Raw genomic sequence first — 19,866 nt, forward strand, 5'->3', positions numbered from 1 at the left:
TCTTTTTCATTCGAATTTTCTCTCTGATTTTCTTTTTGCCATTCGAATAATCAATTCGAAAATTCGATTTGCTGATGCTCCGTAGTAAAAAAAACCAAAAACACAAGCCAACAAAAAAACAAAAAAACAATAATATCGTATAATGTTATACACAAAGTCACATGCATACATGGAAACACGGACGCATGCACGCACTCACCCACTCCAATCATCCACCAGCTCGTTGCAGCCTGTGTTCTCGTGCATACCTTCTTGTCCAGTCCATTGCTCTTACAGCAAACACATCAGGATGAATCTGGTGCGTGTCTCCAACTACTCCAGTTGGGTGTGAGAGGCAATTGTACGGATTGTTCAATAACATTTGAATTGTTTCAAACAGGCGAAAAACAGCTGTATCCCAAGGATACCATCTAGCAGCACCAGGTATCGTGGACAGACACCGCTCGCATATTTTGCCATTTTCGTTGACTATCAGCGGATGGTAGATCCAGGTGTTGAAAGTCACTTCGGGCAACGCAAACGGATCCTCGTCTCTGTATTTGAGCGTGATGTTAAAGGCACCACCTGCATACAGACTATCTGGCGGTCCAACGACATCCGCTTGCCAGTGTAGTAACTCTTGATCCTTTGCTCGGACATAGTATCCATCTGTTGGATTCTTTTCCAACCTCTCAAATTGCTTTCTGAGTTGTGTCTTCCCTTGCTCCCAGTTCCAGTCTTCAGCGTCTTGAGCCAACATTAATAGTTCCTCAACCTCTGCTTCTGCCTCTGAAATATCCCATCCTCCATCCGCCATGTTTAACCCGTCTTGAGCCTGTCTACGTATACACGAAGATAGACACCGCCTGTACAAACAACTTATTCTCCTAGTCAACAGTCACAGTAACCACTCTGATAGTACTGAGACAGATATTTTCGAGCATCACGAGTGCAAGCAAAAAAACGCTCTCAACCCTACTGGCAGTACTGTACTGAAGTGATGGGAAAGGAGTAGATTGAACAACTGTTGTATTGATCGATTGACAGCACGTTATGTGTTGAAAACAGTGCTCCTCAATCATCACCTGTGGACACTCGGAGCCCCGTTGTGCGACCATTGTCATCACCGCTAGTGACGTACATAAATGTACGTCTTTGAGAATGACCCCAACCACTAATGACGTATAATAATTACTCAATCTGCGGACAGAACTGTGTCAGCCGTTGTGGACTCATCAGCGCAGCACAGAGGAAATGAGCCCGAACCTGTTAAACCAGGCCCCGAACGCACATTGCCAGAGTCCTCAAACTCACAAGTCAGTGAACTCTGCATAATGCAGACAGCAAAGGCATTACCCCACACAAGAGTGCTCAACTGCTACAAAAGCAGGAGCAAAATACTCATAACAATAGAAAAGAAAAGGGACCAAGGAACTACAAGTTACGCTATAATGTCCACTGACATAAACACGTCATGATTGGAAGCTGTGGCCTTAGTAAAAACAAAAAACAAAAAAAAACAAACAAAAAACCACCACCAGCTACTAAACAATCAGCCTAGCCCTTTGGAGAATCCTTCAAATAAAGTCTAAATGTAAATGTAAATGTAATATTTTCAGAACAAGCTCAAAAGTTGCTGATATCGCAACTCAGAATGAGCGAGTTTTGTGCATATATGCCATAATATCAGATTTCATAGCATCATTCCTCAGTGCTGCCACATTATACATGTACATGTATGTACATGCAATTATTAGATTGACAGCATGAAACAAGGTGGAGGACACTGTGTTGGAAAACAGTGGCCTTACTACAACCTTCCCGTGTTGGATTCTATCATGTACTAGTATGTACATGGATAAACCTTGTTTTGTTGAAAATATGTTGTTCGATGACAGCATGTTACAAGGTGGAGGGCCACTGTGTTCGGAAACAGTGACCTTACTATAACCATCCACGGTTGGCAGAGCCAACTACATTATCATACCATAATATACAGTCAGAAGATTAACTTTTACAGGAACAAACGGAATTATTACATGCACAGCACTGTTCAGTGCTATTTCCACGTGCAGGACTATATAGTCACTGCCTCGCGTGCAGTCTTTTATTTATTTATTTATGTCCCTCGACTCGTGGACCATGACCAATTGGCACGCAAAGTGCCAGAGAGGGGTGATAGCCACGCAAAGTGCGAGAGAGGGGTGATAGCCAACCACGGCGAAAAAAGAAAAGAAAAGAAAGAACTAAAGGAAAAGAGAAGAAAGAAGGATAGGCAAGAATCCAGCAAGGAGATCCTATCGTACCACATTATGCGATCGGAGTGCATTTTTGAAGCTGGAAAGACATTTTTGATGTCTTAACATGCTGGGGAAGTTGCAGCCAAAAGCTGTAGGACAAAAGCAGAAGAGAGTGGGTAAATGCGGCTGAATTAGCACGGGGAACTTCCGGAAGTGAGAGACAATTACGAGTGGACCGGGACAGAGATAGCCAATTGAATACGGAGAGATGAATGGGAATTTTACCTAGGCGAATTCTGTGGATCAAAATGCAAAGCTGCTGTTTGCGATTATCTTGCAGTAGTTGAGTATTGCTGATACAAAAGAGCTCAAGACTAAGAAATAAGCGCTGCTTGTTAAACAATATTTTATGAAGAGATTAATGTTGGATTTCAAGTTTGTTCACAAGATGCTGACTTAGACTACACCAAGACTGACATGCATACTGGAAAATAGGTAATAGATACGAGCGATAAAACATAGAACGGCATGTATTTGTCAAAAAGTATTCTTTCTAGACCAAAGAGTGGTATATTTGATAACATTTAATAACGATAGAAATTTTACGATACTTCTCCAGACATTTCGTTGTTCTGAACAACGAAACGTCTGGAGAAGTATCGTAAAAATTTCTATCGTTATTAAATGTTATCAAATATACCACTCTTTGGTCTAGAAAGAATACTTTTTGATATTACAATGAGAGTGAATAATCAACGGCTTGTCCACCAACTCTTTGGCATGTATTTGGCAGATGAGAACGATGAGGATATAGTATGCCGAGAACACTACTAGTTTTCTTGCAAATATAGTCTACATGAGGAGCCCATTTTAGACCGTCGTCAATAATTATACCAAGGTGCTTATGTTCATGGACAATTTCTATGGTCGATGAGCTGCCAGGACATGATAAAGACACATTACAGAACTGATTACTGGCATCGCTACAGAAGAACATCACTTTGGTCTTACTAGTGTTCGGTCTCAGCTTCCAAGTCGACATCCAAGAAATGGTGGAGTTTATCTTTTTCTGGAGGTAATCAGCTAGCATTGCCTGCAACTACTTGAAGCGGAAACTGTGGTGTCATCGGCGAACAGTGAAACATTAGGGACAGACATCGGTAGATCATTGACGTAAACTAAAAAGAATAGTGGCCCCAGGATTGACCCCTGTGGCACACCAGAAATAATTGCCTGGGGAGACGAGAGGGTGTTACCGACGCGTACAGCCTGTAACCTGCCAGTTAGGTAGCTTTCAAAGAAACAAAGAAGGTTGCCACCAGGGAGTCGTACTCAAACTAGGGAGGTGACGCGGCACAGAAATCCGTGTCACAGGGGTTGACTCGCACCCGTGACCCCTCGTTGTTATTTTTGGAATAGTTCAGTCCAGTCCAGTCCGAAAGGTCATACTCGGATCGACTCGCCTTCTGTACTTCACCTCCAAGCGTGCAAAGCAAGACCCGCAAAGTATGATTTTTCTGTGGGGAACGATTTTGCCATTGATCAAGTTTTTATAGGAGTGCTCAAGCATACTACGATTGCTGAGACGTCCCGAGCACGCTTGTTCAGGTTCTCTATTTTTGACGAGCCGGTCCTACAGCCCCCTACATTGTATCTAACGACGTAGGAGCTGACAATGTAAGAGGATTTCCCTGGAAATAATGATGATGGTGGTGTGACTGCTGCAGGAAAAATGCTGGCTGTTTATGACAGTATGACTAGATGTACAATGTAGCTCTCTTGTATGGTACTTAACCCCTGCCATAAATGTGTTGTTTAGGAAGACTGGTGTATTGTGCAAATCATAAAGAAGAAATGGGGCAGATACACGACTTACAATTTTCAAAAACCAGCTTCGTGTTATGTCTAATTTGTGTCAAATTGTAATATTTAGACATGACAATATCATTGGCTGTACTTCTCTAATATGGTACATAACCCCTGCCAAAATGTGTTATTTAGGCAGACTGGACCATTGTGCAAGTCATAAAGAAGAAATGGGGCAGATATACGACTTACATTTTTCAAAACCTGGCTTCGTGTTATGTGTAATTTGTGTCAAAATTGTAGTATTTCAACATGACAATATCACTGGCTGTACTTCGCTTATATGGTACTTAACCCCTGCTATAAATGTGTTGTTTAGGAAGACTGGTGTATTGTGCAAGTCATAAAGAAGAAATGGGGCAGATACACGACTTACAATTTTCAAAAACCAGCTTCGTGTTATGTGCAATTTGGGTCAATTTTTCGTATTCGGATTAACCTAGGATACGACTCTGAACAGTTCTGAACAGTTACCGTAACACTACACGCTGTCTCATAACTGCTGCTGTTGCCATCACTGCTATCAAGTAGTTCGGACATGGCAGGAGGTAAACAAATTGCTGGTAGTCTTTCAAAGAATACTGGCGAGTGATGGGCTGTAAACGAAATGTGCTGCCTCAATAATTTCAAAAACTAGACACCCATGCTATGCTGCACGCTTGGAGGTGAAGTACAGAAGGCGAGTCGATCCGAGTATGACCTTTCGGACTGGACTGGACTGAACTATTCCAAAAATAACAACGAGGGGTCACGGGTGCGAGTCAACCCCTGTGACACGGATTTCTGTGCCGTGTCACCTCCCTAGTTTGAGTACGACTCCCTGGTTGCCACCAATGCCATAGGCACCCAACTGGGCAATCAGGCCTCTATGCCAAACGGTGTCAAAGGCTTTCGCCAGGTCAAAGAAGCACATGCCAGTATGTTCTTTCAAATGTCGGGACTGCATGATGTTTTGGATTAGGTGGACTAGGTGTAGAGCTGTGGAGTCTCCTCGCCGGAAACCAGACTGCAAGGTATGCAAGTACGGGAACAAATGTCGATATAGCTGATCGTACACAATGCGCTCAAACAGCTTTGAAATACAGCACAGAAGGGAGATGGGTCTGTAGTTCGTTGCATCCGACCGGCAGCCTTTGCGCTTATAAATTGGGACCACTAATGCGTATTTCCAAGCGGAGGGAAATATTCCAGACGACAGAGAGATGTTAAAGGGGAAGTTAAGGCAAAAATTAAAATTTCACCAGTTGTAGTCTTCGGGGTGCTGAGTCGAATGGTCTTGGTCCGAGAAAGCTGAGACGCTCCCTTCCTACTTGAATCCCAATCGAACTCGCGCACTTCCACCGAAACTGGGTGACTGCGCCCTACTATATGGGGATTTGTATGCAAAATGTCACTAAAAGTGCCATTTCGTTCTTATAAAAGCACGGATGACCGCGATTGGCCCATATGTTGTAGTCTTTTGGACGCTGAGTCGACTGGTTTTGGTCCGAAAAGGCTACGATGCAGCGTTCCTCCTTTATTCCCAATCGAACATGGTTGAACAAGCGGTCACGTGCTCCTGGGTGCCCAAATCACCTGGTCACCACGCCAGCAGGCGACAAATTTCACACCAAGGTTCAACTCGAGTTCAACTCGAGTGACAGGAGTGCACCCAAAAAAGGTCAAACAGGCTAGTAAGTTGTACCCTGCAGGCACGGTGACCAGGTGACTGGTGTACGCAGGAGCACGTGACCGCTTCTTCAACCATGTTCGATTGGGAATAAAGGAGGAACGCTGCATCGCAGCCTTTTCGGACCAAAACCAGTCGACTCAGCGTCCAAAAGACTACAACATATGGGCTAATCGCGGTCATCCATGCTTTTATAAGAACGAAATGGCGCTTTTAGTGACATTTTGCATACAAATCCCCATCTAGTAGGGCGCAGTCACCCAGTTTCGGTGGAAGTGCGCGAGTTCGATTGGGATTCAAGTAGGAAGGGAGCGTCTCAGCTTCCTCGGACCACGACCATTCGACTCAGCACCCCGAAGACTACAACTGGTGAAATTTTAATTTTTGCCTTAACTTCCCCTTTAAAGAGCAGCGATAACGGATATGCTAGGCGGTCTTGGAGGTGTTTCAGGATTTCGTTTGGTATACCATCGTAACCAGGAGACTTTTTATTGGGGAGACTGCGTATGTATCTGGTTACAGTACGGAATGAAATCGTCAGCGATGTAAATGTTGACTCTATAGGTATTTGGTGGATAGGAGGAACTAACCTTTCAGGTCTATCCTTAAAGGGGAAGTATACCCTAAAATCAAATTTTCACCAGTTGTAGTCTTCGGGGTGCTGAGTCGAATGGTCTTGGTCCGACTCCGTCCGAGGAAGCTGCGACGCTCCCTTCCTACTTGAATCCCAATCGAACTCGCGCACTTCCACCGAAACTGGGTGACTGCGCCCTACTAGATGGGGATTTGTATGCAAAATGTCACTAAAAGCGCCATTTCGTTCTTATAAAAGCACGGATGACCGCGATTGGCCCATATGTTGTAGTCTTTTGGACGCTGAGTCGACTGGTTTTGGTCCGAAAAGGCTGCGATGCAGCGTTCCTCCTTTATTCCCAATCGAACATGGTTGAACAAGCGGTCACGTGCTCCTGGGTGCCCAAATCACCTGGTCACCGCGCCAGCAGGCGACAACTTTCACACCAAGGTTCAACTCGAGTTCAACTCGAGTGACAGGACTGCACCCAAAAAAGGTCAAACAGGCTAGTTAGTTGTACCCTGCAGGCCCGGTGACCAGGTGACTGGTGTACGCAGGAGCACGTGACCGCTTCTTCAACCATGTTCGATTGGGAATAAAGGAGGAACGCTGCATCGCAGCCTTTTCGGACCAAAACCAGTCGACTCAGCGTCCAAAAGACTACAACATATGGGCCAATCGCGGTCATCCGTGCTTTTATAAGAACGAAATGGCGCTTTTAGTAAACATTTTGCATACAAATCCCCATATAGTAGGGCGCAGTCACCCAGTTTCGGTGGAAGTGCGCGAGTTCGTTTGGGATTCAAGTAGGAAGGGAGTGTCTCAGCTTCCTCGGACCAAGACCATTCGACTCAGCACCCCGAAGACTACAACTGGTGAAAATTTGATTTTAGGGTATACTTCCCCTTTAACGCAGAAGCTGGTAGACTGCTCATTCAGAGAATCCGCAATATCAAGAGGCGCAGTGGCGGAACTTTGGTCAGACCGTGTGATTGCCGTTGGACTAGAGCCCAATGACGATGCTGATTTACGAAGAGTTCTTATAAATAAGTGAAGTGATGGACGCTGGATGTCGGTGTGAGAAGTAGTAATGGACTGGACGTATTCTTTATGGGCTACACGTGATAACGTTTTTGCTATATTCCGCTGACGTTTGTACTGCGTTGCATTTGACGGGGTACGGTATTTTTTATAGATGCTGTACTGTAGCATGGCCTGTAGAGGTCATGCCTTCTCTTAATGCCCGCCCTGAGCACTGGTGTCATCCATGGTGGATCCCGGCGTGAAGAGCGGCTTCGGGTTCTGGTGGATGACTGGTGATCGCGGTGAGAAGAGCAGACTGAGAGAGACGATTCGAGGACAGACGAGAAGTTAGAAACGGCTGTATCAATATCAAGGCCGCATAAGAGGTCACTCCAGTGAGTTGCGGCAATTTCAGCATTGACGCCTTCCCATTGCGATTGAGTGAGCAAGTGATGGCCGAAGTGAGGCGGTGCAGTGTCAAATGTGGACTCTGGAGACTGTGCTATGTCTTTAGCAATGGAGAGCCTGCCGAGGACGATTAAGTGATCGGAGGCACCCAGGGGGCTCAGGGATTCAATGGATGTGAACTTCTCGGGAATGTTTGTGGCGACCATGTCCAGGCAGCCAAGGGGCCCATTGGATGAAAGATGGGTGGGGAACGTAACAAGTTGAGACAGTGCTATAGAGCGAAAAGGTTGCACAAGGCAGAGCCTGCAGACCAAGGATTCTGAGTTGCTGTCATCAAATTCAGAAGACTAGTAATGGTATACGACGAGGAGGCATGCATGCATGCATGCAGGGACAATAGGCTAGTGTTAGCACTGCTAGACTAGAAACTTAGTACAGAAAAAATGATAGAGATGTTGAACAGATGCAGAAAAAAGATAAAGCAGCAAACCCGTAAGTGGGGACCAGCCCCTTTCACTCAGGCACGAACACAGTTTCGTCAAACACTCAAAGCCGGCAAGAGACGGGAGAAATAGAAATGTTTCAGCTTGCAGATGGCAGACTGGACAAAGGAGTCATCTAATGCCACAGGAACTATGGCGACATCCTTTGTTGTCCACACAGCAAGCCACCCAGCCTTGCAATCACAAACATGCATGGCGATTTGCATCTGGTAGAAATACTCATGCTTCTTAGACAGGGTCAAGCTGCTGTCCTCAGTGGCGTGAACATAACACCGTGCCAACTTCACAGCCTCGTCAATGGCGCAGTTCCGGGCTGTGTACGGGCATTTTATTTCGATGATCATATGAGGAACCGTGTGCCATCATCTGCCTCAAGAATGCCATCAGGAGAAGCCGCGAGCCAACATTTGGTGCTGTGGATAACAAGACCCCAAGAGGAGATCGGGCCTCGATCCTTGAGGAGCAGTTTCACCGCTGCCATAGCGTCTGGTTCGTGCATTGAGCCCCACTGGGTAGTACGATTCCCGCAGAAAGTGGGCTGGAGCTTCTCACGGGTGAGAGAGCTGAAATCGTCACCTCTACGACACACGACCTTCTTTGCCAATGTAGACGTCACCCTCTTGCATCGCTCGATGTACCAGAGATCTGATCCACATTGCTGTCGCGTCTGTTCCTCCAGCTCCGCAATGCGCTCTGGTATCACAGCCACTTCTGCTTGGTAAGTTAGTATGTTTCTGGTGTTGCATACTGAGGCGTAGAAGCGGTGCATGCAGATGGCACCTGCTCATCATTGCTCGAGTCAGACGAGCAGCCCTCATTGTCAGAATCACTGGGTGATGGACTCTCTTCAGCCAACATCTTCAACCAACATGACGAGCCATATTGCTTGACCATGCCTGTCTTATCCGCAGCAAGTTGCCGATCATGCTCAGCAGAAAGAGCAGCGTGCAGGTCACTTACTTCCTCCAGGTGAGGTAGCCTCAAGTTCGTCGGGCGTGGATCATAGTGTTTTTTTTCTTTTTTTTCCAAAGCACGAAAAAGGCCAAAAACGAAAACCAAGAACATGTGCAATAACATGTTATTTAGAAAGACAGGACAAGTGAATAATTAGTCAGTCCATTGTTCATGATGATCTCCGACGGTTACGTTGGCAAGCGAGCCTCCGCCACTGCCAAAGCAGCGTGGGCTCCTCAGGAGGGTGCAAATTTCAAACCAAAATTTAAACGCCTACATACGCGAATGCACATGATACAGGATTTCAGAAGGCTGAAGGAAATCCTTCATCTAACAAATGCCATAACATGAGAGTAATGCTCACTCCTCTTCTCAGCCAACAGATGAGCAGTTCGTTTATACAGTGCTGTTGATGCTGGACCCATTCCGCCACTGGCTGACATGACTGCCGGAACAAAGGAGGCTTGCTCAACCTTCATATCAATGACCCGCTCTCTGGAATAAGTTGCCTGCATCTATACGATCACTGAAGAAACCAGGTCAATTCCGGACCGCTCTCTTACCCCACCTGAAAAATTCACCGACTTACGTTGCTCACTGATCAAATAATTATGCAATCTTTCCTCTGCTAGCTAGCTGCCGCCTTAAATCCTACTCTTTTTTCTATTTTCTTTTTTTTCTTTTTAATCTTTTCCTTACATTTGTGTGCCTGTAACTTAGTCGATCTCATGTAATATGGCAACACTGCGTGTTTGTTATTCGACGTTAAGGTGGCAGACTACCCAAAAATTCGCTGAAAAATCGAATTTGTAAATTCATATTGAGTGCTACGTCAGTTGAAAGAGAAAGAATAGCTGCAAATTCTCTGAAAATTGTGTCCCTATCTGACCAGCCGTTCAAGAGTTATGGCCGAAAATGTGCCCTTGCAAGGAAAGATTTTTTTGTTGCATGCTGTCATTTGTTGGCAGCACTGTATTTGAATGTGAGCAGACCGTGCGCAACTTGTCGTATTATGGGAACACGCGAAAGTGTGCAGAATTTTGCCCCAAGTCCAAAAAAGTCCAAAACATCACGTTAAAAAACCACGTATTGGGCTGCACGGCGGCGGGCGAAGCCCGCCGCCGTGCAGCAGGACTTTTGCCAGCACCCTCGTGACGTTGCAGATATGTGGCTTGATTATTGTAGTTGACGTTGATTTAGTGACTTTGGCAAGTTTGAGTCGTGTCAAGAAGTCAGGTAGGATTCAGTACTAGGCAGTAGTGAAACGTGAGTGGCAGTCTTTGCCGGTTTCTGAGGGCATCTTGGATTTGGTGTGCAGCGCTGTGGAAATGGCTTGCTGTGGAGGTCCCAGCACTGGATGTTGTATCAAAGGTACGACCTCGTAGCACACCCTAAACCTAAAAAATTCAAAAATTGACTTGGGTCTGTGGGAGTCCGCGAGAGAACGCCCACTCGTTCCGTTGTGACCGATTCCAGGGCCACGTTGAGGGGCCCTACCCCACCACCCATGGCTGCTTCTGGACTTGTTTTAGGTTTGAGTCCCGCGCACGGACAGAATGGGCACGAAAATGTGAAAAAATGTAAATGCATTTGTTTGGCTCCTGGGTGGCTCGCACACCGTGGCACTATGCCGGAAATTTGAGTTTTTCCGGCCTGGAAAGCCTGTCAGTGAGGCGCAAGAACTTGTAAATCATGTCCTGAGGGCCAGCATAGTGGCAGGAGTGTGTGGTCAAAAATTCACTCAAATCCACTGAGAAACACCAAAGTTACGGTCAATTGAATGCCATATGAAATTTATGGGTAGGCTGCCCCCTTAAATAAACCAATCCAAATCCAAACCTGCCTCACCCGCTCCTCATAGTGCCTTCTCTTTTCTCTTTCATGTGGATCATAGTGTGGAGCTTTGCGGTGGCGCTTGCTCACACCATACTCAGACTTCACGAGTATTGTATCAAGGACACGAGAGGGCGGGACTTTCCTCTTCCTCGGCTGGTTCCACTTCTGAAGTTTGCTGGTGCAGCTCAATGCGGACTCCTCGCGGAGACCCTTGTGGACAAAGTCTTCAAGCGCATTCAGTGTAGCTGCTACGTGATTGCAGCACCCAGCCAAACCAGCAGCACACATGTTGCAGTATGCTGCATGAACGTCAGCATGCGAAGTCAGGCATATCCGAACCGAGTATACCTTGTTGGTGACCATAGATGGGAGCACCGATTCTTTCACGTAGCACAACCCATGGTTGTCAGGTAAGTCATGGTACTGCAGTTGCTGCACGTGGCCATCCATAAAAAACGAAAACCTTTCGAGATGCCTCGAAGGATAACAGACTTCTCTTCATCTGTCTCATCATCAGCAAGCTCTCCATCACCACCTGCTATAACAGATATAACAGGACGCTCCACGTAGTGTTTATAGATTGTGGCAAATGACACGGCCGGCAAGGCTGACAAGCAGGACGTCCACCCATCAGCAGGGGGCTTCGGGATGGACCGAGACAAGTTGTAGTGTCCACTACTCGACGTAGCTTGCAGTTGTGCTAGCTTCTTTGCAATGTTGGCTCCATTGTCGAGGTCAACCAAGCCTTGGCCAAGCCAGCACTAGAAATATAATCCTTTTAGTTTACCCTGAGCAACAGAACAAGTACGGTAAAACAATACGCCGGTGAAGTGCATGACTGACATGCAAGAAAAAATCCACACACATACCTTTCTTGCAATTCTGCTTTGCAACCTCCTCTCCTTGCTCCGCGACAAGCGAGCCACCTTTTCAACTGCGGAACAGTAAGATCCTCCACCTTGCCCGAGAATGAGGCACCAGGAATATCCTTCTCGACAAGGAGAAGTTCGCTCGCCTCCATTTGACAGTTTCCTAAAACAAAATTTTATAAAGTGCGAGAAGCTTGACGCAGCTGAACACCCTTCACGACCAAGTGACGTCACTCGCGCGTACGCATGAAATCAATACGCAAGCGGTCTATTCAGCCTTCCTCTTCTCCAAGACCGGCAGCATTCTGGAATCTGTGAGGGCGAGGTTGAGGATACTGTGATCTGGCAGGTAACTGACGATTTTATCAAACGCTTGCCAATATTGGTCTCTTACTACTGCCAAGTGACTCTGAGGCTTGTCCGCCTGATCGTTGTCGGGAGAGTCATTGCACGCGTTGCCTGTGTAGTCAGAAGAAGTGGAGACAACATCCAAACACTGAACTTGTATTTCTCGAAGGCCTAGCGCAGCGAGATAGGCGAGAAATGATTTCTCGCGAATTTTTTTTGGTTGCAAATATGGCATCTGGTGTGTTCTTTACTGTCGCTTCTTTTTCTGACTTCTTCAGTCAGTTTTGAGTCTCACCAGTGTCCCTGCCCTCCCAAACTTCATTTCTGTGCATATTATCATTGCTTTTTTATCACTTTTTGCCGTGATGTGCTTGCCATGCCTACATGATGCTTAATCGCCATTAGGGATATACACCCGGTTTTTTTCCCTCACAACTGCGTCCGTCGCCCGAGGGTTTTTTCCCGGCTGGCTCGGTCCAGGAAAATTAATCTGACGGTCCCAAGTGGTTCTGCATCATGGCCTATTCCTGCTATCCACTGGCACGACTATTCTATCTGAGACACTCTGTTCTCAGTCCTTGCTTCTATACCTCACTCGTTATCCGGTTCACATCTGGCTGCGGCCAACTACCCTTCACTTTGTGTGTTGTCGCTACTGCTGTCTATGTCTCTGTGTGTGCCAGTATATGTGGAGCGAGAACAGATGGAGTATTGTGGCCCTGTTTCTCTCTAGATGCAGCCATATTTACTAAAGTAAAGAACAACAATAACTCGGGAGAATGAAGTTGAAGACACCACTGCAGCTGTACTTATGGTTGATAAATATGGTGGTAAAGACACACCTGGCAATATGGCGGTAAACACACGCCTGCCCACACACGCTCTCTAGGCAGCAAAGTTCTGGCACAGAGCTCTCCTTCTCACCACTACCACCATCAGTTCGCGCCTGGCGGTATCCGGCATAGCAGGCTGGTACATCAAGTAGCGCATGGCATATAGATGATGACACAGCAACGACATAGCTCGATTGCGACGTACGTTTCGTCCCCGCTGGACTCATCAGGCAATCTTCTTCTTGGATGTCTTCATACAGAGCTTGACTCGGGAGAATGAAGTTGAAGACACCACTGCAGCTGTACTTATGGTTGATAAATATGGTGGTAAAGACACACCTGGCAATATGGCGGTAAACACACGCCTGCCCACACACGCTCTCTAGGCTGCAACGTTCTGGCACAGAGCTCTCCTTCTCACCACCACCACGCTGTACCAGCCTGCTATGCCGGATACCGCCAGCCATGCATCGACCAGGCGCCAGGCGCGAACTGATGGTGGTGGTGGTTAGAAGGAGAGCTCTGTGCCAGAGCTTTGCAGCCTAGAGAGCGTGTGTGGGCAGGCGTGTGTTTACCGCCATATTACCAGGTGTGTCTTTACCACCATATTTATCAACCATAAGTACAGCTGCAGTGGTGTCTTCAACTTCATTCTCCCGAGTCAAGCTCCGTATGAAGACATCCAAGAAGAAGATCATGCCTGCCCAGGCGCGAACTGATGGTGGTGGTGGTGAGAAGGAGAGCTCTGTGCCAGAACTTTGCAGCCTAGAGAGCGTGTGTGGGCAGGCGTGTGTTTACCGCCATATTGCCAGGTGTGTCTTTACCACCATATTTATCAACAAGAATAACTGCACGATAAACACTCTGATCTCTCCTGAACCTGGTGAAAAGTGAACCTGGTGAAAAGTGAACCTGGTGAAAAGTGAACCTGGTGAAAAGTGAACCTGGTGAAAAGTGAACCTGGTGAAAAGTGAACCTGGTGAAAAGTGAACCTGGTGAAAAGTGAACCTGGTGAAAAGTGAACCTGGTGAAAAGTGAACCTGGTGAAAAGTGAACCTGGTGAAAAGTGAACCTGGATTTCACAAGCATGCACCTATAGTACTACATGCAGAGCTGGGACAATATTAATAATAATAACTCGTTTCCATATGTCCTTTTCCTTTCTAATAATAAAACAGGTCGCGTAATGAAGCAGCATAACGATAGATGTGCAAAGTCATGATGCCTGGTCAGCTTCTGTCCTGGGTTCACTACCCCGTGCGTTGCAGCCGCAAGCAAAACCAGCTCAGGCTGAGAGTTCTCTCCATGATTGCTTGGGACAGTTGGGACAGCAGTAGGGACAGCACATTGTGAAAATCAAAGGCCACGGATACTGATTGTGTACATGTATGCATAGCTCTCTCGCGGAGGTAAAGCTGCTTCTGTCAGTACGTGACTATTACAGCATTATTAGCTTGGGACAGCATGATTGGTGCTTACGTGAATTCGGGTAACTAGCTGCTCGTGCGGGTTGCACATAAAATGCGGCCTGCTGTGTAGGATCAAGAGGACTTCCTTCCCCTGGAGCAATGATGGCATGTCCAAATTAACGTCGTTTTCCAAATTAAATGTACTAAAACTGCATTTAGAACCGGTTAACCTAGTTGCAATAAACCAACCTTCCCAAAAATATCATTGAAAATCCTAAAAATATTGACCGGGAGCTTTCATCTGGTCAAGTACCTGTCACGGCGCGATTAGACTGGGCCTGGGCTTGGGGACTTGTTGTACACAAGCATGGGTCAAAACCTTCAAAACTATAATTATTACTATCTCTTAATTTGCTGGGCAAAAGTCCTATATATAGGATTTGAAAATGCGTGACCTTTATGCCGTTGTTATTGGTCATCATGAGTCATTCATGACCCATAATAAGAGCATAATGGTTTTATTAGAAGCTGTAAATATGTTTGAGGCACGGATGTTTACTTTTTAGGTTCATAGGACATCATGAATACCCATTTTGAGCAAGGATTGGAAATTTGAGCAGCATTGTTCAGCTGGTGTCATGGGAAGGACTGAAGCAGTGAATGTGCAAAAGAACATTACAGGTGTGGCACGGGGTGGTTTCATGACGACATATCGCACATGCCGTCGTGAAACTACCAATTTTAAGGATAAAACAAGGTCCAGTAAAATCTCAAATCCTATATATAGGATTCAAAAAATAGGGCACAGGCCTTAGAAATATTCCGCAAGGAGATGAGCCTTATAAGCTTAGATGTTAGTATTTGAAAAAAGTATCTTATTCAACTCTCCATATCGACTAAGACCTAAAGCGGAAGAATTGGTCACATACGTTTCCCTATGCTCATGCCACACCCATTTTGAGTTGAAAAATATGACCAAAATCCTATATATAGGATTTAGCAAATAGGCGCTGTTCACACAAGGCATTACGTCATGTTTTGGGCCTTGAAAAACCCCGGGAAAGCGTTTTGGGTGGCAGAGACCTGGCGCATGGCGTTGGCATTTATCCACGAGGTGAAATATGAAAGTAGGAAGCGGTATTTTGGTCTTTCGCCTGGTCTTTTCTTTCTTGTTGGCTGTTGCCTATGGACGCTCTGGACCATGTCTGCCCAATCGTCAGCTGAGGACCGCCTGAAGAAGTCCAGTACGTTATGGGAATCGACTTTGCGCAAGAAAAACTCTTCGTCATGGAAAGTGGGGGAAATGAGGCTGTACCTGCAGCTGAAAGGCGAAGACGACTCTGGAAAGAAAGCTGACCTGCAAAAGAGGTGAGACACACAAAAAAACTTGTCCTCTGTGTAATGATGCAATAAAAAATTGATATTACTCCTGAAATTGCTGTGGGAATAGTTTCCAAATAATAATAAAATGCGCAATAATATTATTAAGAAATGGTTTGCTCCCCACACCGGAGCTCGCGCTATTCCGCGGAATAGCGCGACGCGAGCTCCGGTGTGGGGAGCAAACCATTTCTTACAAATCATCGCCGAAGTCGCAACCACTACTTCGTAATAATATTATTATCAATTCTTTGTTGCCATCTTCATTAGGTCCGTCAAATAGTAGTAATAGGTTTTTCATTTGACCCGACGAGACCACGCGACGCTTGCAGACCACAGCACGAACAGTTCACCAGCCACACTCCACGAAAGCAAGTAGTGTTACTCCTGACAAGTCTTGTTTCGTTCCATAAAGTTGACGGGGAACTCATCAGAGGAGAAGCAGTTGTTGAATGAAGGGGTTAAGCTGAATAATGCTATTTTATAGAGAAGATACCGGCGCAAGGTGTAAACACTCAACTAACTCATATTATGTGACAAATCAACACAAAAGGAATAGTGCAGAATGGAGGTGTTATGAACCCTACCAAACACAACAATCACAAGTGCTAAATCAATCACAATGAGAAGGAGAGGTACACAGGAATAGATTGCGCTAATTTACACGTCACAAAGAGTACTGAGGTGGTGACAAAGATAGGTGAAAAGTAAACGCCAAGTGAAAGCCAACAAATCATCACGGACGTCTAACGTCACATCTGAAGATTGCTAACTGCACAAGACAAATACTTCACGAACCTCGATAATTGAAATTCAGCCAACGCTAGGTGAAAGGAAGGCTGCTGCGTGTGACATAGAACTGTGATCTGCTGCTCGGAGTATAGCGTTAGACGCCAACCCTGCAGTCAAGATTTGGATGGATACGACTATGGACGGTGGAGCTGTGGCAATGCATCGACATGAACGGCTACGCATGCATACGGTGTACATACTTATATTGTCAGTGTACATAATGTCTAGTGTTTTATTGCCAGTGTACAGAACATGAAAGAGGCTCACAGAAGCAAACACTGGGACAGACCATCATGAACCTGTCAGTAACTGAACGCATTGAGCAGTAACGGTGCAGCAAGAAATGGAAGGAAGCTATGTAATGAGCTGATCACCAAAATCGGCAACCACACAGCAAGCCAGAAATATGGCATCAGCAATGTCAAAGTGAGCGGATAGAATAAAATCCAGGATGTGAAAGTTCTTTATTCGTTCGATAGCACGTTCTACATGAACGCGTAGCGAGGCAACGCGGCGGGTCTGCACCAACTCCTTTTCGGTCAGCTGTTGGCCATTCTTGATGAACGGTGGTATGTTGACATAGGCACCCCGTTCTGAGGTAACAAGAAACAAGAAGCACAGTTTATAAGCTTCCAAGCAAAACTTGCTTACACCACCATTTCCAGCATTGACTGCACTACACATCTACTGTAAGGAGGAGTTCACAGCACTGATCGCAACCATAAAGTATTGTTCACCAAAAGGAAACAAAACAGGGGACATACCTTCACAGAGTTCCTTGATTGTGAATCCTTTGTCCGCCATGACTGAGTCACCTTTATCCAGCAAATCCAGCACTCCACACGTCTTGGTGATTTCACGGTCAGAAACTGACCCACCATACAGGGAAGAGATGAACGAGATAGCTCCACTGGGTGTGATGCAAACTAGAGCTTTGAATGTGTTTCTATTCTTGTACGTTGACCAGGTGACTCTCTGAGTGTCGGGGTCGGAGGGAATCTGGATGGAGAACTCGGTGCAATCGATTATAGTGCGTGTGGTGGGGTATAGGTCGCGGAACTTCTGGGGCATAGCGGCATCGATCTACAGGTTAGTAGATAGAACATGGGCACATAGCACACACACACACACACCAATGGGACTCAATTCTCGAAAGACCAGATCAAGCACAGACACTGATGCGATCGTATGTAAGGTATACGTTAGGAAAAAAATAAACCAGCCCTATTGCAATCCAAAAGGCTGGACTCACTAACGACCAGTAATGGGTTAGGATTCAGCTGTTGAGCCACGGGCATATCATCAACAGACATAAATCATTCTGGCATGACAACTAACCTGCGCTCTAGACGGCCAGGCGGGTAGCTGTGCGGACTTGAAGGCGTGGTACATGACCATAAGGTACGAGGTGAAGATGCGGCTCACAGTACCTGCACTGATTGAAAACCTCTGAGCCAGGTCTTCGTTAGGACAATCCAGCCGCAACTTCATGAACGTAAGGAGCAGGCTGTTTTCATCGTCCAAGGCCCTCACACACTGACTTTGCCGTTCACCTATGCAGTGGGCACAGTACATTGAACCGAGACATGTATGACATGGCCCACGAAAAGAAGTTTGATTTGCCAGGAGGATGGAGACTCACAGCACTGAGTATGGAAATTATGGTACCGACACAAGTAGGTTCCGTACTACTGAAGTCATTCCATCCTACAACATTGAAAAGCACAGTATTTACATCATCAAAATCTAGCACAGAGCAGATAACATCCTCACCTGTTCTTGCTCCATTCCATAAGGTAAGAGCCCCTTGCAGTGGGGCTCCAGGAAAGCCACCAATGCCTGAAATTGCTCATAGCTGGGGATACCAGTATAGAACTTGGTGAGGCTGTCACTGTTGCAAATCCTGGCGACAGAAAACTCTGGTGCTGGTACTGTGGCAATTTCCTCCAACTTGACTCGCAGTGCCTCATTCTCCTGTGTCAACTTCTGCACCTCCATCCGCAACCGTGTGTTCTCCTCCAAACATTCCTGGATCTGAGTTCGCACTTCACTGATCTGCTCATCAACGCTGGACAGGGATGGTGATGGCTGCTCCTCACAAGTGCTTTCACATGTTTCAGGCTTCGCTGCTGACGGTTGGGGCGTTTTGTCCTGATGTGTCTTCAGGGCCACTCGTTCTTTTGGCGTTTTCCTCGTCTTCTCTGCTGCTGACCACGCGAACAGCGTTGGGATAGGATGCTCCTTGGAGCGCTTTCCGCCAACAAAATGAGCGCCGCAGACCCTTGTCGAGCTGCCCACAACCACACTCGATGTCCGCATGTTGTGGAGCCACTTTTTGAGTGTAGGCTTCTTTCCCAGCGGAAGACGGTGAAAAGAAAGCTTTGTTCCATCTTTCCGCTTGCCACCCCGATTGGAGCAGCCAAAGACGCAGCAAGACCTCGTCATCGTGTCTAAACGACTACAACAACTTCCTCCACAGTCGACAGATAACCTGAACCTAACTAAACCAAAATGTAAGTTTGTTCTTTCTTCAAACAACGAAGCCCAAAAGGTTTTGCCACCCAATTTGAGCTTCCCGCGCGATGACGTAAACCAATGATGTCACTTGCCCTTGTGTGTACAACGCCTATTAAGAGATAGTGCAATACAATTTTTTCTCCCACTGAACACAAGCCTCCTTTACGGGCAAACAGAACACAATTCAGGGTGGCATTGTGAATGACTAAAACGAAACACTAAAAAAGGAAAACAAATGTATGTGTAAACGAATACAAACAGCCTCAAGTACTTGCAACTGACTAGCATACCGTGAGCGACCCAGAACAGAGAAACTAAAGTTATCATGTTTATACGAGAACAAAATAAAGTGGAAAAATAGAATGTAGGAAGGTGAGACAATAGAAGTGAAGTGAGAGCTAAGTTCAAAGAGGGGTGAGAGACTAATGGCAACGCTAGAACTGTGTAGTGAGACAAACAATCATGTTGTGCACCTACGAAAACAATCTGAATGCAACTACATGTTTCTTCTGCTTACAAAGATCAGGCTTGTCCAAACGAATACAAACAGCCTCAAGTACGTTCAACTGACTAGCATACCGTGCCCGACACAGAACAGAAAAAAACTAAAATCATCCAAGAGGAGTATTTTGGATACATGTACTGCCATTAATACGTGTCAGTCAT

General features: G+C 46.1%; 1 protein-coding gene across 1 annotated transcript; it reads right to left on the reverse strand.

The window, feature by feature from the left end:
• Window positions 1-17,037: 17,037 nt before the first annotated feature.
• On the reverse strand, window positions 17,038-19,002 carry LOC135820253 (uncharacterized). Its single transcript, XM_065333569.1, has 4 exons — window positions 18,549-19,002; window positions 18,022-18,236; window positions 17,448-17,766; window positions 17,038-17,276 (listed from the first exon to the last, which is right to left on the reverse strand). The coding sequence occupies exons 1-4, from the start codon at window positions 19,000-19,002 to the stop codon at window positions 17,038-17,040; spliced, it is 1,227 nt and encodes a 408-aa protein (XP_065189641.1).
• Between the last annotated feature and the right edge of the window lie 864 nt (window positions 19,003-19,866).

The sequence above is a fragment of the Sycon ciliatum genome, chromosome 6, assembly GCF_964019385.1.
Source record: "Sycon ciliatum chromosome 6, ocSycCili1.1, whole genome shotgun sequence".
NCBI lineage: Eukaryota > Metazoa > Porifera > Calcarea > Leucosolenida > Sycettidae > Sycon > Sycon ciliatum.

Bases quoted from the DNA above. Each gene is read 5' to 3' on its own strand.
- LOC135820253 (XM_065333569.1), bottom strand. From the start codon at position 19,002: ATGCGGACATCGAGTGTGGTTGTGGGCAGCTCGACAAGGGTCTGCGGC. The intron at 17,767-18,021 runs GTTAGTTGTCAT...ACTAACCTGTAG, and splicing joins CCTGGCCGTCTAGAGCGCAG to ATCGATGCCGCTATGCCCCA. The intron at 17,277-17,447 runs GTATGTCCCCTG...TTGTTACCTCAG, and splicing joins AATCAAGGAACTCTGTGAAG to AACGGGGTGCCTATGTCAAC.